A 12463-nucleotide genomic window follows, 5' to 3' on the forward strand; every position below is an offset into this window, starting at 1 on the left:
ATAATGAGAGAAGCAGGAGGCAAATCGAGGCAGAGTGGTTTTCTTTTGTTGTTGTAGTTGTAATTACTATTCTTCTGTGTATTATGGGTGGACTAGAAACCTATTCTTTCCTCCTTCACTCACTGTGTGGATTTTATTCCCAAACGTTCATTCATTTCTAGGACATGGTCCGGCGTGGAGAAATCATAGACAATGACATTGAGGATGAGTTCTACCTCCGGCGCTTGGACGCAGGGCTTTTTGTTCTCCAGCACATCTGCTACATCATGGCAGAGATCTGCAATGCCAATGTGCCCCAGGTAGGAGGGGGCTGCCCCTGGATGGGCCCTTCCTTCCCTGCCTCCTTGCTTGCCACCTGCTTAGGTAGAATGGAGTAGATCACACTCTCCTTGAATTCCTTCACTCTATGTGGGCCCTCTTTTTTAGGGATGGGGGTGAGGTGAATACTTTCAATACGACGTATTCTGATGTCTACCAGGGCAAATGATGCTTTTTCTTTCTCTTTCCACTCTTCCCCTTCCTTATTAGATTCGCCAGAGGGTTCACCAAATCCTAAACATGCGTGGAAGCTCTATCAAAATTGTCAGGCACGTCATCAAGGGTGAGTTGCACGTTGCTTGTGTCTGGGGCTCCAGGGAATTAGACCATGCTTTCTTTCTGTCTCTGTCAATATCCCTGGAATTTGGTGCATAGCATTCTCTGCACTGAAGGCTTAAGTGTGTTGTCCAGTTCAGTGTGTGTCCAGGTCATCTTGTCAGAATACCGAAGACTAACCTAGTTATTCTCTGCCTCTGACCCTCTAGTTCCAGAATTTTAAAAACACATAACAAGAAGCACTAGGGGTTGGAAATTTAAAAACAAAACAGAAAAACACCAAACAAGAAATAAACAAAAAAATCCAGTTCCAAACTGCATGTAGTGGAAGGAAATTGCTTTCTTAGGGAAAAAAAATAAGGAAGTAACAAGAACTACCTGGAATTAAGGCAGAAGGAAGTGAATCTGAGGCAGTCTGATGTAGTAGAAGAAGCATGCCTGCTTTCCAGTGCTAGCTCTGCCTTTCCCCAGCTGTGTGAGCATGATCTAGAAGAAATTTTGCAAAAGTTCACAAGGTACTTACATGATAGCATCCAGTGTAGTGCCTGGCACACAGTGCTTGGGCGAATTTCCTTCACCTACCCCAACGGGTCTCTCAAATGCTGTTGTATCTTTGGCTGGACCTGACTCAGCTGGAGTGGCTCCCAAGAGGCCTCCAGTCGGTGAGCACGCTCTCAATCAGCTCTGTGGTGCAGTTCCACCCTCGGGCCACTTAGCACAGCCTAACACACGTGGCGGCTAGAAGCCCGTATTGGCCTTTACAGTACTGACAATGCCAGAGTTCAGAGAGAGAGTCGTGATGGACGTAACTGCAGCCACATCATCTCTCTCTCTCTGACCCTTGTCCTGCCCACTTCTAAGATGAGAGATTAGGCTAGATTTACTCATAGGGTTTGCCTGTAAGTGGCTTATAACTCCCGTTACATGTGGGAGATGAAATGTGGAGATAAATGATACATATAATAAAGTGAAGAGAAGTTAAGAGCCATGGGTTCTGGGATCTGGCTCCTGAAACAGAATCCTGGCTCTGCTGTTTACTGTGATACCTTGGGCAAGGTATCTAATTGCCCTGGGACCTCATAGATTAGGTAAAAGGATTAAATGAGATGATATATGGAAAATATCTCAAGTTAATAAGTTCTTGGCAAATGTTAGCTATTATGAGTATTACGAACTATTATGATGATGATTATCATCAGCAGCATTATAAGTGAGGCATGGCTAAAACCCCATGGGAAGCCTTGCGGGAATAGTAACATTGAGCTGGGTCTTAGACATTCCAAAACAAAGGAACAGTGTGAGTGAAAACGTAGGACTGGAAATCACATGATCAGCACAGCCCTCCCAGGAGGGTGGGGATGGTAAATCCGTCGTGCCCATTTTGCAGATGGAGCCTTCGAGGCACTGGAATGTATTGTCTTCTCCCTCAGAAGGAGGAAAGGGGGAACTTGTTCATGAGCCTAGCCTAGCGTCTTCCACAGTGGCATCATGGGTGCTCCCTCCTCTTTCTCAGTGTCACATTCACATGAGTTACTGCTCAGAGTGTCATGCCACCTCCTCCCTAAGGTGCAGCTGTGGTGATTTGCAACCCCAGCCTTTAAATGGCATTTACTTTCAACGCCCACATGTTCAATTAGAACTTTTTATTACTCTCAGCTCTACTCTCCTGCATTTAGGCTTCTCCCTGCACCGCCATTCCTGTGATCAAAACAGTGATCTGAGAAAGGAAAAGTGTTTTTAACAGGTGCTGACACGTAGTAGGTGGATGCTTTTCTTTCAGAGATCCTAACACATATACCTGAGGTTATTCAGGATTTTCATTTGCTGTGAGCCAGCCTCTGTCTCCCTCAGATCCCAGTTTATTCCCCAAGTGCCTGTTAAAGCACTGGGCGCATACTGGGTGCTGAATAGACATTTGTTGATTGTCTGGGCAGGTGAGCAGCCTGCACAGATGCTGTGTTCATTCCCACCACTCTTGTTCCTTTCCCCTGTTGCTTTCTTTTCCCGCTCTGTCCAGACTCTCAGATCCATCCTTCCAGACCGAGGTCCGGCCCTTCAGCTCTCTCGCCATCACCCTTCACAGCCAATCCATTAGTAAAGCTGCCATGTCTGCCTCCAGTCTCCATCCTGAATCAATCCACTTCTCTCCATGTGTTATTTCCCATCTTAGCACCCAGTTTATTTCCTTCCTAGCCCTTATCACAATCTGTAATTATTTTTATTTATGTCTTTGTTTCCTTGGTTTGTGTGTCTCATACATTAAAATGTAAGCTCCGTGACGTAGGGACATTGGCTCGTTCCCCGTGTCTCCTCAGCACCTAGAGCAATGCCAGGCACATAATGGACACCCGGTGAATATTTTAAACATTGTTGAATTAAACTCTACCCTTGTGTGAATTTAAATTGGCAAATGTTTACTGAGACTCTCCTCAGGGCTCGGCACAGTGCTAATACTGTGCTACTAAGGTGTCACACAGCACCTGCCCTCATGGAGCTTATAGTCTTCTGGGGAACATAGATGTAGAAATGGCCAACCATAATCAAGCTAAGTGAAATACACACTCCAACAACTACTCAGCTGGCATTGCTGGGTGCCAAGCTCTGTATCCAGTACTAGAGATACAAGGAATAATAAATAAGCAAGATCCCTATCCTTGAGGGTTCATGGTCTAGCTGGAAGCGATACTCGAAACTAACCATGATGTGCTAGGTGCTGCGTTAAAGTTGTGAACAGCGTTAAGGGAATGATAAGGGGGCAGTAATGGAGGCACAGGCCATACCAAGGAATCCCAGGGGAGGAAAGGCTCCTCCCAGGACTGGGAATGGTGTCCCAGAGGGAAAGGCACGTCCCAGGCAGAAGGAGCAGAGGTCCAACACAGGACATCAGCGGCCTTCATACGGACTCTGCCACATCAATGGAGGCCAAGCAGGGGTGAGGGAGGCTGGAGCATTGGGTGGGGTTGGGAGTATTGCTGGGCAAGTCTCTCGAGTTCTGTTGGGTACACGGTGAGTTTGGGGTACGGGTAGCGCCTACATCCCTTTGTTGGCCAGCAGAGAGTAGACATTCTCATTGGGGCGGGAGAGGTGCTTGTTTGGACAATTTGAAGTCAGTAGTATGGAGGTGGTATTTAAAGCCAGGAAATTAGATGTTGTTGCCCAGGTCAAAGAAGTCCTCACAGGACGCTGACCACTGAAAACAAACAAAAGAAAGAGTTCTCTCCAGATGGAAGGTTAAGGTTATAATAAAGGGCTCACGCTGGCCCCAGGAAGCCCATCTGCCCGCGGTGTGGGGTGGTGGAGCTGTGCCACAGGCTGCCTCTCAGCAGCCGCTGAAAGTGGTGCAGTGAGCACCCTCGGGGCAGTGCTGAGGTTGGAAAGGGGCGAGGCCACCGCAGGGCTGGGTAGGGGTGGCGTCCGGGCTGTGCTCAGGCCCACCTCCTAAAAGCCTTCCCGCCCTCCCCCTCCTGCCTCCACCCTTCACTCCATCACAGTGCGCGAAAAAACAGAGCCTCAGAAAGAAAACCAGCGCATCAGTCTGTCCTCTTTGATTTTAATTTTGTTTTTCAGTTTGGGTTGCTTCCTTTTTTTTTTTTTTTTTTTAACATGCTAATTAGATGCAAGCTTTTTTCTTTGATTTTATGGCCTATATATTTCCTAACTTTTGCTGGCAGGATGACAGCTGATGTATCCCTTGAGGTCTCAGGAAAATGCTGATGAGGCAAGCCCAGCAGGGGACTCTTCCCATTATATTTCAGTCCCCTTTCTCACGATCTTCCTCCCTCCTTTTCTGTTGGGGGTGCCAAGAGAGCTGGGAATAATTGATGGCTCATTAAAGTCCCTTGGCTTGCAGACTGCTTACTCAGTGCTCCCAAAGTCCAGCTTTCCCTGAACTTGCAGCAGCTCTGACCTGAGGCCTCTGCTGCCCGCCTAGGGGACGGTGGTCTCTGTGCCAGAGAAGGACCACGTGCTCTGAAAGGGCAGTGACAGTCGTCCTGGCTTTTATCTTCCGGTGCCTGGCGCACGCCTGGTGCAGAGAAGGGGCTCAGCTAATGCTTATTGAGGGTGCTGCTGAGGTGGTGCTTCAGGCTTCTTTGTGCTGTTCCAGAAATCTGGGACCACTGTAGGTAGAGTGGTCACTCCCGAGCATGTCCTCTGTGCCAGGCTTTTAATGTATGTTCTCTGGTTCTCACGACGGTCCTAAAAGCAGGATTACAGTCTCCATTTTGCAGTTAAGGTAACCAAGACTTGTGGAGGTTAAGGGATGTTACCCAAGTCATTATTAATGCTGGAAACTGGATCCAGACTCAGTCGGTCTTCCATCTGGCAGAAAGGAGAGCTCTAACTGTACCAATTGGCTGATACACTCCTACTGCATTTTAAGAAAGAAAATTCAGGGCATCCACCTTTACAGAGTACCCACTGGCATCACAGGGCACGAGGTGGGCTCCTTAGATGAGTGAGACACTTAGGAGGCCCTGTCCCCAGGGCAATTCAGTGCCATCACATGTGAAATAAATAAGCACAACACAAAGCAGATTGAAGTCAGTGCTAAGATATGGAGTGAGACTCAAGAAAGCACAGTTAATTCTGCTGGAGATTTAAAAGGAGCTTGAAGATCCAGAGAGGCTGCACAGAGGAGGAGGTGCTTGGGGTTTTTTTTTTTAATTGTGGTAAAATATGCATAGGAGTTACCATTTTAACCATTGCAGCTATCACCACCACCTGTCCATAGAACTTATTATCATCTTGCAAAACTGAAACTCTGTACCCATGAAACACTTACTCCCCATTCCCTCCTCCCCCAGCCCCTGGCAACCACCCTTGTGTATTCCGTTCCTGTGAGGTTGATGACTGTAAGTAAGGAGATGGCTTCCTGAAGCCTGTGAAGGACCTCCATAGGCAGATGCAGATGTACATTGAGTGGTCCTCTCCTTGGACATGGAGTAGGAGCTGTGACCTGGGAATACTTCTTAGTATAAATACTTGTGCCAGGGGTTACCATGGAAGCCTCTGGTGAGTCTCCTGAATGTTTTAGTCACTGGTGAAAGTTGTTGGAAGGTCAGGTGGTGCTGGGCTGTTTGGCAGAGGAAAGCTTAGAGGATTACTGACTCAAAACTGTCACTGGTGGCGAAAAGACTGAGCCAAAGACTTCAGAATGCTTTCAGAGATTGGCTCCCGGCCCTTTGATTTGCTTGTGTTCTTTATGGCTTGAAGTCTTCTCTCAGAAGCTCATAAACATGTATTTCCGTATTGATTTCAGCTCTTGGTAACCTGAGCTTTGCTTCTGTGATTTGAAAGCTGCAGAAGCTGATAGGGTTTCTCTCTCTTCCGGTGACAACGTTGATGTGTGTGACTTGCACCAGGCCATGGCTGCTGTGGCCTCTAGGGTTGGGAGGCAGGAAAGGACCCCGGAGGGGCTGTTTAACCTTAGGCAGCTACTTGCCCTCTCCCTAAGCCACAGTGTCTGTAAGATGAGGGTAATCTGCCTCAAAAGGTTGCTGTGGGAATTAGATGAGGTACTGCAGGTAAAGTGCCTACATGTTGGCACATAATAAGTGCCTGATGATGGTAGCTACCGTCACCGTTGTGATTCGCATCCCAGCTCACGCAGGAATAAGCAGAACTGAGAGGCACAGACCAGCAAGAATTCTGGCTCTCTGTAACTTGGGGTAAGTTAGTAGATAACCTGTTTGAGCCTTCCTTTACTCCTCTGTAAGAAACAAACCGAAAGTGAATACTGCCCCAAGGAAGGCTGAGGTTGAAATGCAGTTGGGGGCCTGGGACAGAATACCTGCTCAGTAAATGCAGGTTCCTTCCTTCCCTTCCTTGGCTTAATCCTTTCACCAGTGCTGGCAGGAAAGCCCATGGACCAGCACCCAGGCCATACTCCTCAGGGCCTGGTGGGGGTGGAAGGGGTAGGTGGTGCTTTTTCAAGCAGCCAAAAGGTCTGTGGGAAAATGGTCTATGGGGATGTGACCCTGTTAGCGCCGTAAGCAAAGGATAAGTTTCCTTCTCCTCCTCCTTTAAGTAGGTTTCATTTTAATCGGATCCCTGATGAAGCTTATATCCCCACTTGCAGCCCCAGCACAACTTCCTCCTCCTAGAGAGGTAACATTAGTCCCTCCACACTCATCCTTGTCGTTAAGGACTCTCTGTTAGACCTCAAAGGATTTTACTTTCCCAGTTTCTATTTTGTGATTATTTCTATGTCTTCAAGCGTTTTCAGTGTAAAAATATTGGCGTTCCGCTTCTCCGCACTCACCCTTCCTCCTGCACTTTTTCAAGGGTGAGTGTTTAAGGCTTAAGGTCCAGGGATCTGAACCAGGCTTGTGAGCGCTGGTCCCAGCCTCTGTCCTCGAAGACAGTCCTTCCCCATCCGCCAGCCCGGGTGTCCCTCCCTCTTCCTCTTACCAAAAAACAGAACAGCTTGTGTTCCATGTCTGAATAGTAAACCTGCTGTCTAAAGTTTGCTTTAATATTTATGCGTTCAGCACTGCTGCCTGTTTTTGAGCTCCATGAAAGCCTTTATTGTAAGAGCATTTGAAAATGCTGGAGAAGTCGAGAAGGGAGTCTATGTGTACACCGTGTTTCTCACTCTCCGGCCCGACTCACGCTCTTCCTGTCTCCCCTCTCCCTCTCCCCCACCCTGAAGTTCTCCCTTCATCTAGCATCTCTCTTTTTCCAGCATTCTCTCCCTTTCTTACACACACACGCGCGCGCGCGCACACAGAGCAAAGAGAACTCTTTCCCAAGACCTCTGGGAGGAATCCGTTCAATATTTATAAACTGCTGCAGCAGCTTTAATAACCAGAGGTAGCTGGCGCCACCAAGGCTTGCTCCAAACAGGATTCTACTCTGGAAACAAAGAATAAGTTGGGGTAAGGGGTGGAGGGTGAGAGGTGAGGTGCACAGCTGGTACCAGCTGCCACGGCCAGTGGGAGAGCGCTCGGGGCTTGTCACACCCGCTGGGCCTGGCCCTGTGACTGGCTCGCTGCGGGATCCTGGCCGGTCACCTGTCCATCCAGTTGCAGTACATGTCTGAGAGGCCTGCCAGCCCTGACACTCAGTGACCTGGCATGAGGGAGCATGGCCCCAGCAACCCACTCCACATCTGTTCTGGCTGCTGAGGCCCCTTTACTCCAGGACATTCCCTCCAGAGCCTTACCTTTTTTTTTTTTTTTCCAAACATCTTTATTGGAGTATAATTGCTTTACAGTGGTGTGTTAGTTTCTGCTTTATAACAAAGTGAATCAGCTATACATATACATATATCCCCATATCTCCTCCCTCTTGCGTCTCCCTCCCACCCTCCCTATCCCATCCCCCCATCCCACCCCTCTAGGTGGTCACAAAGCACTGAAGAGCCTTACCTTTTATGAGGACGTTGTAGCCAGATGCCCTGCCACAGTTGGGCTGCTTTAGAGATTTTTTCCCCAAAGGATGGGGAACAGGCAGGGTAAGATACTGCCTAGGTAAGAGGATGCCACTTTGGGGACCAGCTCCCCAGCCCCACCCCCATGGCTTTTGACGTGCCTTTTTCACTTCTGACACATGTTCTTGGTTTGAATATCAGCTCCTCTACCATCCTAGACTTGGGCAGGTTGCTTCAGTTCTCTAATGCGCCTCAGTTTCCTCATCTCTGTAAACAGAGATGGTGCTCTTTGCCTTATAGGATTGCTGCAAAGATTATATGAGACAATATAGATAAATGCCTGGCACGTAAACAGTGTTCACCACATGTGAGGTCCCATTCCACTCTGTACAGGATAGCCCCTCTTCCAGATCCTACTAACTTCCTTCACAGCCCATCTCCAGAGAGCAGGTAATCTGACTGTTTCCTCCTTCCCCGCATGCGGAGCAACAGAGGAGACTTGTCCGTTGGGTGGGTGCTCTGTGTACAGCGGTGGCATGTGTTTTTCTAAGTCCTTGGTAGGGATGATTCAGCAGGGGATTGATACAGACTTTGTTCCTGTACTCTGCGCATCCCTGGAAAGAGATTAGGTCCCTCCAGGGAAGTTGGCTTTACTTGGAAAAAAATCACTGCCCCAAAGAATCAGACTGTTTCTCCACTTCCCTCTCTCCTGGGTCTGAGAATACATTAGGAGAACAAAGTGTTAGTTCAATCCATTAAGACTTGCTTTCAGACCATGCCTCTGAGGGTATTAAATGCTATAATGGTCATTTCTCTCTCTCCTGGGGCAGCAACTAGATCATTCACATGTGAGTAAGAGATGCCACTTACATACAGCCCCTAGCCTTCTCCCGCAGCCCGGTTTCTGTTCTCCCATCACCCCAGCCGTCCCTTTAAGGAGCCTTAATAGAAGGGATCACCGCCGTTTGCTGTTGGAGGTGATGGATAGGCCTAACAGAAGAGGATGATTTCCAGGGGGAGACACACAGCTGGCACATGTCTGAATCCCAAGTCCCGTTTTCCGGCACATATCCAAAGTAATAAAGAGGACGGAGGAAAAATGAAGAAGTGGCAGGGGCAAGGTTATTTCTCCATCATGGTGGGGGATGGGAGGTAGGGGAGGGTTTGCAGGCTTTCTTCCCTTTCCCCACTCTTTGTCTGATTTGGATGAGCAGATGTTTTATTATGCAGAAGCCTCTTGCAAGAGAGTTTTCTATTGTTCCATCTCAGGCCACCCCAGGCAGGGAGCTGGGGGCAGACCCGCAGGCACTCATCCTGATCCACTGCCCTGAGAGCTTATTCACAGCACCAGACTGGTAGTTGGCTCTCAGCCCGGCTCTGCTGGGAATTTAGCTGAAAGTAAGGCGAAAGCCCCTACCTTCATGAATCTGTCAGTCTAGAGGGAGAGAGGGGACAAGTAGAGGGTGATCTAGAAGTCAGGCCTGCGGTGGAGACAGAGGCCTGAGGACAGGAACAGGAGTCAGAGGTGAGCAGGCGGGGCTTCGTGGAGAAGGTGTCCTTGAAGGATGTGTGGTGTTTCCCCCCAGAGATGTTGCTGGCCTGAGCGAAGCAGGCTCAGGGAGGGAACTAGCGTATCTTGAACATCTGTTATTATAGGTTCTTTACATGCATTTGTGGAGGGGGAGACCGCTCAAGGCCACCTAGGATTGTGAGTCAGAGTCAGGATACAAACACAGCCCACAGTGTTGCACCATCTCCTGCCTGAGGGCGGGGCAGGGCACGCTCAGCACACAGAGGAGTTGGATCTCCGTCTCCCCTCCCCGTCCACTGTGCTCTGTGCACCAGCTCCTGGGAGTCACCGCAGGAAGCCCGGGGCCCCACTCACCACTCAGGCCCTGCACTCTCGTCCCTAAGCTCCACACATCATTTCTGTGCCATATCGCACCCCTTCCCGCCTCCTAAAACCAGCTGACCACATAATCTGGGGGGGCCAGGACACTTTTGAGAATAAAATGGAGGTGTGTTAAGTACTCTGTTGGGACAACAGGGGAAACGGGACCATATGTTTACCCACCTTACAACTCTTTGATTATGTCCTGTCATCAACATCATGTCCTGTATTCCCACCCTCTTTAGGCGTATTTCCTTTATCTCCCTGCTCTAACTAAAACTGTCTCTACCAGGGATGGGTCCTCTCAAGTGGTACCTACTTTCTCCCACATGCCTTTTACTACTGGAGACGGGGAAGGGGGCCTTCCACGCTCCTCCTGGGCGTCTCTAGACCATTCTTTCTCCCTCCCTCTTTCCAAAAAACACCCATTTGTTTCCATCTCATGTCAGTGGACTGTATACCCCAGCCCCCCTCCTTGGTGGTGCAGACACCTGTTCCCCTTATTCCTTGGAGGAATTCCAAGCTCCCTGTCACCCTCTCCACTACCCTGTCGTATTTCTTAGCAACTTCACTATCCACATCTCTTTCTCTCACGCCCCATTTCCAGTCTGTCAGTAAATCCTGCTGGATCCACCTTCAGAATACATCTAAAATCTGAAGACTTCTCACCTCTACCATGACCTCCTTGGACCAAACCACCAATCAAATCACATCTCCTTCCTTCTGCCCTTGCCACCTTCAGGGTGTCTTCCACACTGCAGCTAGAGTGAGCTGGTTAAAGTCAAATCATGTCATTCTTCTGCTTAAAACTCTCTTATAACTTCTCATCTCAGGGGAAAGTCCAAAGTCCTGACAGTGGCCCGACACGACCTGTGCCCCGCCCCTCCCCGGCTCTGAGCTCCGTGCTCACCTCAGAGGGTCCAGGCGTGCTCCCCTCTCAGCCCCTGCTCTGCTGGCCGCTCTGCCACTCGCTCCTAGGTATTCCCCCACACACCTGCTTCAGGTCTTTAATCAAATCCCCCATCTCTGTGAGGCCTTCTGACAGCCACCCTATATATTTTACTTACCTTTCGGTTTGTCTCCCCCACTAGAAAGTAGGCTCCACAAGTGCAGAGGTTGTCACCTGTTTTGATCAGGACTTTATCCCCATTGCCTCAAATAGTTGTTCTCAAATGGGAGCAGCATCCACACTGCCTGGAGGACTTGTTCTCACAGACTGCTGGGCCCCATCCTCAGAGCTTCCTAATAAGTAGGTCTGAATTGGACCCCCAAATCTACATTTCTTTTATTTTGGCTGCGCCATGCGGCTTGTGGGATCTCAGTTCCCCGACCAGGGATTGAACCCCGGCCCTGGCAGTGAAAGTACCGAGTCCTCACCACTGGACTGCCAGGGAAGTCCCCAGATCTGCATTTCTAACAGGTTCCTGCGTGATGTTGCTGCTGTTGGTTGGGGTCGCCGCTCTGAGAACCACTGGGTCTGGGGCAGCACCTGCCCATAATAGCGTCCACTGTGTGTGTTAAGTGAAGAAAGGCTGCAGCTAGGAGGGGAATGCAGGCAGGGACAGGGGAGTTGGGCCCTTTCCACCGTGGGCCATGAATGCAAGACCAAGGAGTTTGCACACAACTGCCACCATGGGTGCCACTAGAGGCATTAGAACAGCACACACCCCACAGGAGCTGGGGTTCAGAGAGAGGTATGATGTGACCCGGCCATGAAGGACCCCACGCCTCAGATTCATGCCTAACCCTGCCTCTGTCTCCCCAGAGTATGCGGAGAACATCGGGGACGGCCGGAGCCCGGAGTTCCGGGAGAGCGAGCAGAAGCGCATCCTGGGCTTGCTGGAGAACTTCTAGCGGCCCCTGGCCCTGGGCAGCAGGGACTCTCTCTGGGCCTCCCCCAGAAACAGTTTTTACGGAGCTCGATGTGACTTTTGGACAAATAAAAGCTAGTTTTGGTATTCCTGGGCTGGTGTTCTCTGTACCTTCTAACCTGTACCCAACACCTTTCCCAGCAGTGCTCACGGAACGCGTCTGAGGAGGCTTAGTGGTTGGCCTCCCGCTTCCAGTGAGGAACCTGAGGCTCTGAGAGCAGATGAGTGATAAAGTGGCCACTGTGGCTGCCCTGGGGCTTGCGGTAAGGCTGCCCGTCTGCGGCTGGGAAGGGGAAGGCATGGACCGGGGGCCTCTCTGGGGCTTCCAGCCCTGACACGAAGAGCCTGGGCGTGTAACACGGGGCACGGGGCTCGTGCAGAAGCACCCTGGGGAGGGCTTCCTGGCACTGCGAGACCGCCCGCAGAGCACACAGTCCTCAGAGCAGCGGTCTGAACCCCGGCCACACGTCAGAGTCGCTCTGGTTGGAAGGGGGCTTAAAAGTACATATCAGTGTGGGGCCCCACCCCAGAATGATGAAATCGGAATGTCCAGTGAGGCCCAGGTGCTGGTACTGTCCTAAGCCCCCAGGTGGTTCCTAGTGTTAGGGTGAGAGCTACTACTTCAGAGTAGACAGGGGGTCCACATCCAGCTGCAGTGTTTACCACCTATGGCAGTTTGGATAAGTGATTTCACCTTCTTGAATCTCACTTCCTTCATCTGCAGAGTGGGGGTAA

General features: G+C 50.0%; 1 protein-coding gene across 1 annotated transcript in view; it reads left to right on the forward strand.

Moving 5' to 3' along the window:
- CTNNBL1 (catenin beta like 1) overlaps positions 1–11815 on the forward strand; it is a 164829-nt gene extending 153014 nt beyond the window's left edge. The window contains exons 14-16 of the mRNA XM_007193144.2: positions 162–299; positions 529–601; positions 11623–11815. Coding sequence (XP_007193206.1) covers positions 162–299; positions 529–601; positions 11623–11711 — 300 coding nt within the window. The 3' untranslated portion in view covers positions 11712–11815. The remainder of the gene's footprint in view (positions 1–161; positions 300–528; positions 602–11622) is intronic.
- The last annotated feature ends 648 nt before the right edge of the window (positions 11816–12463 follow it).

Source organism: Balaenoptera acutorostrata, chromosome 15 (assembly GCF_949987535.1).
Source record: "Balaenoptera acutorostrata chromosome 15, mBalAcu1.1, whole genome shotgun sequence".
Lineage (NCBI taxonomy): Eukaryota > Metazoa > Chordata > Mammalia > Artiodactyla > Balaenopteridae > Balaenoptera > Balaenoptera acutorostrata.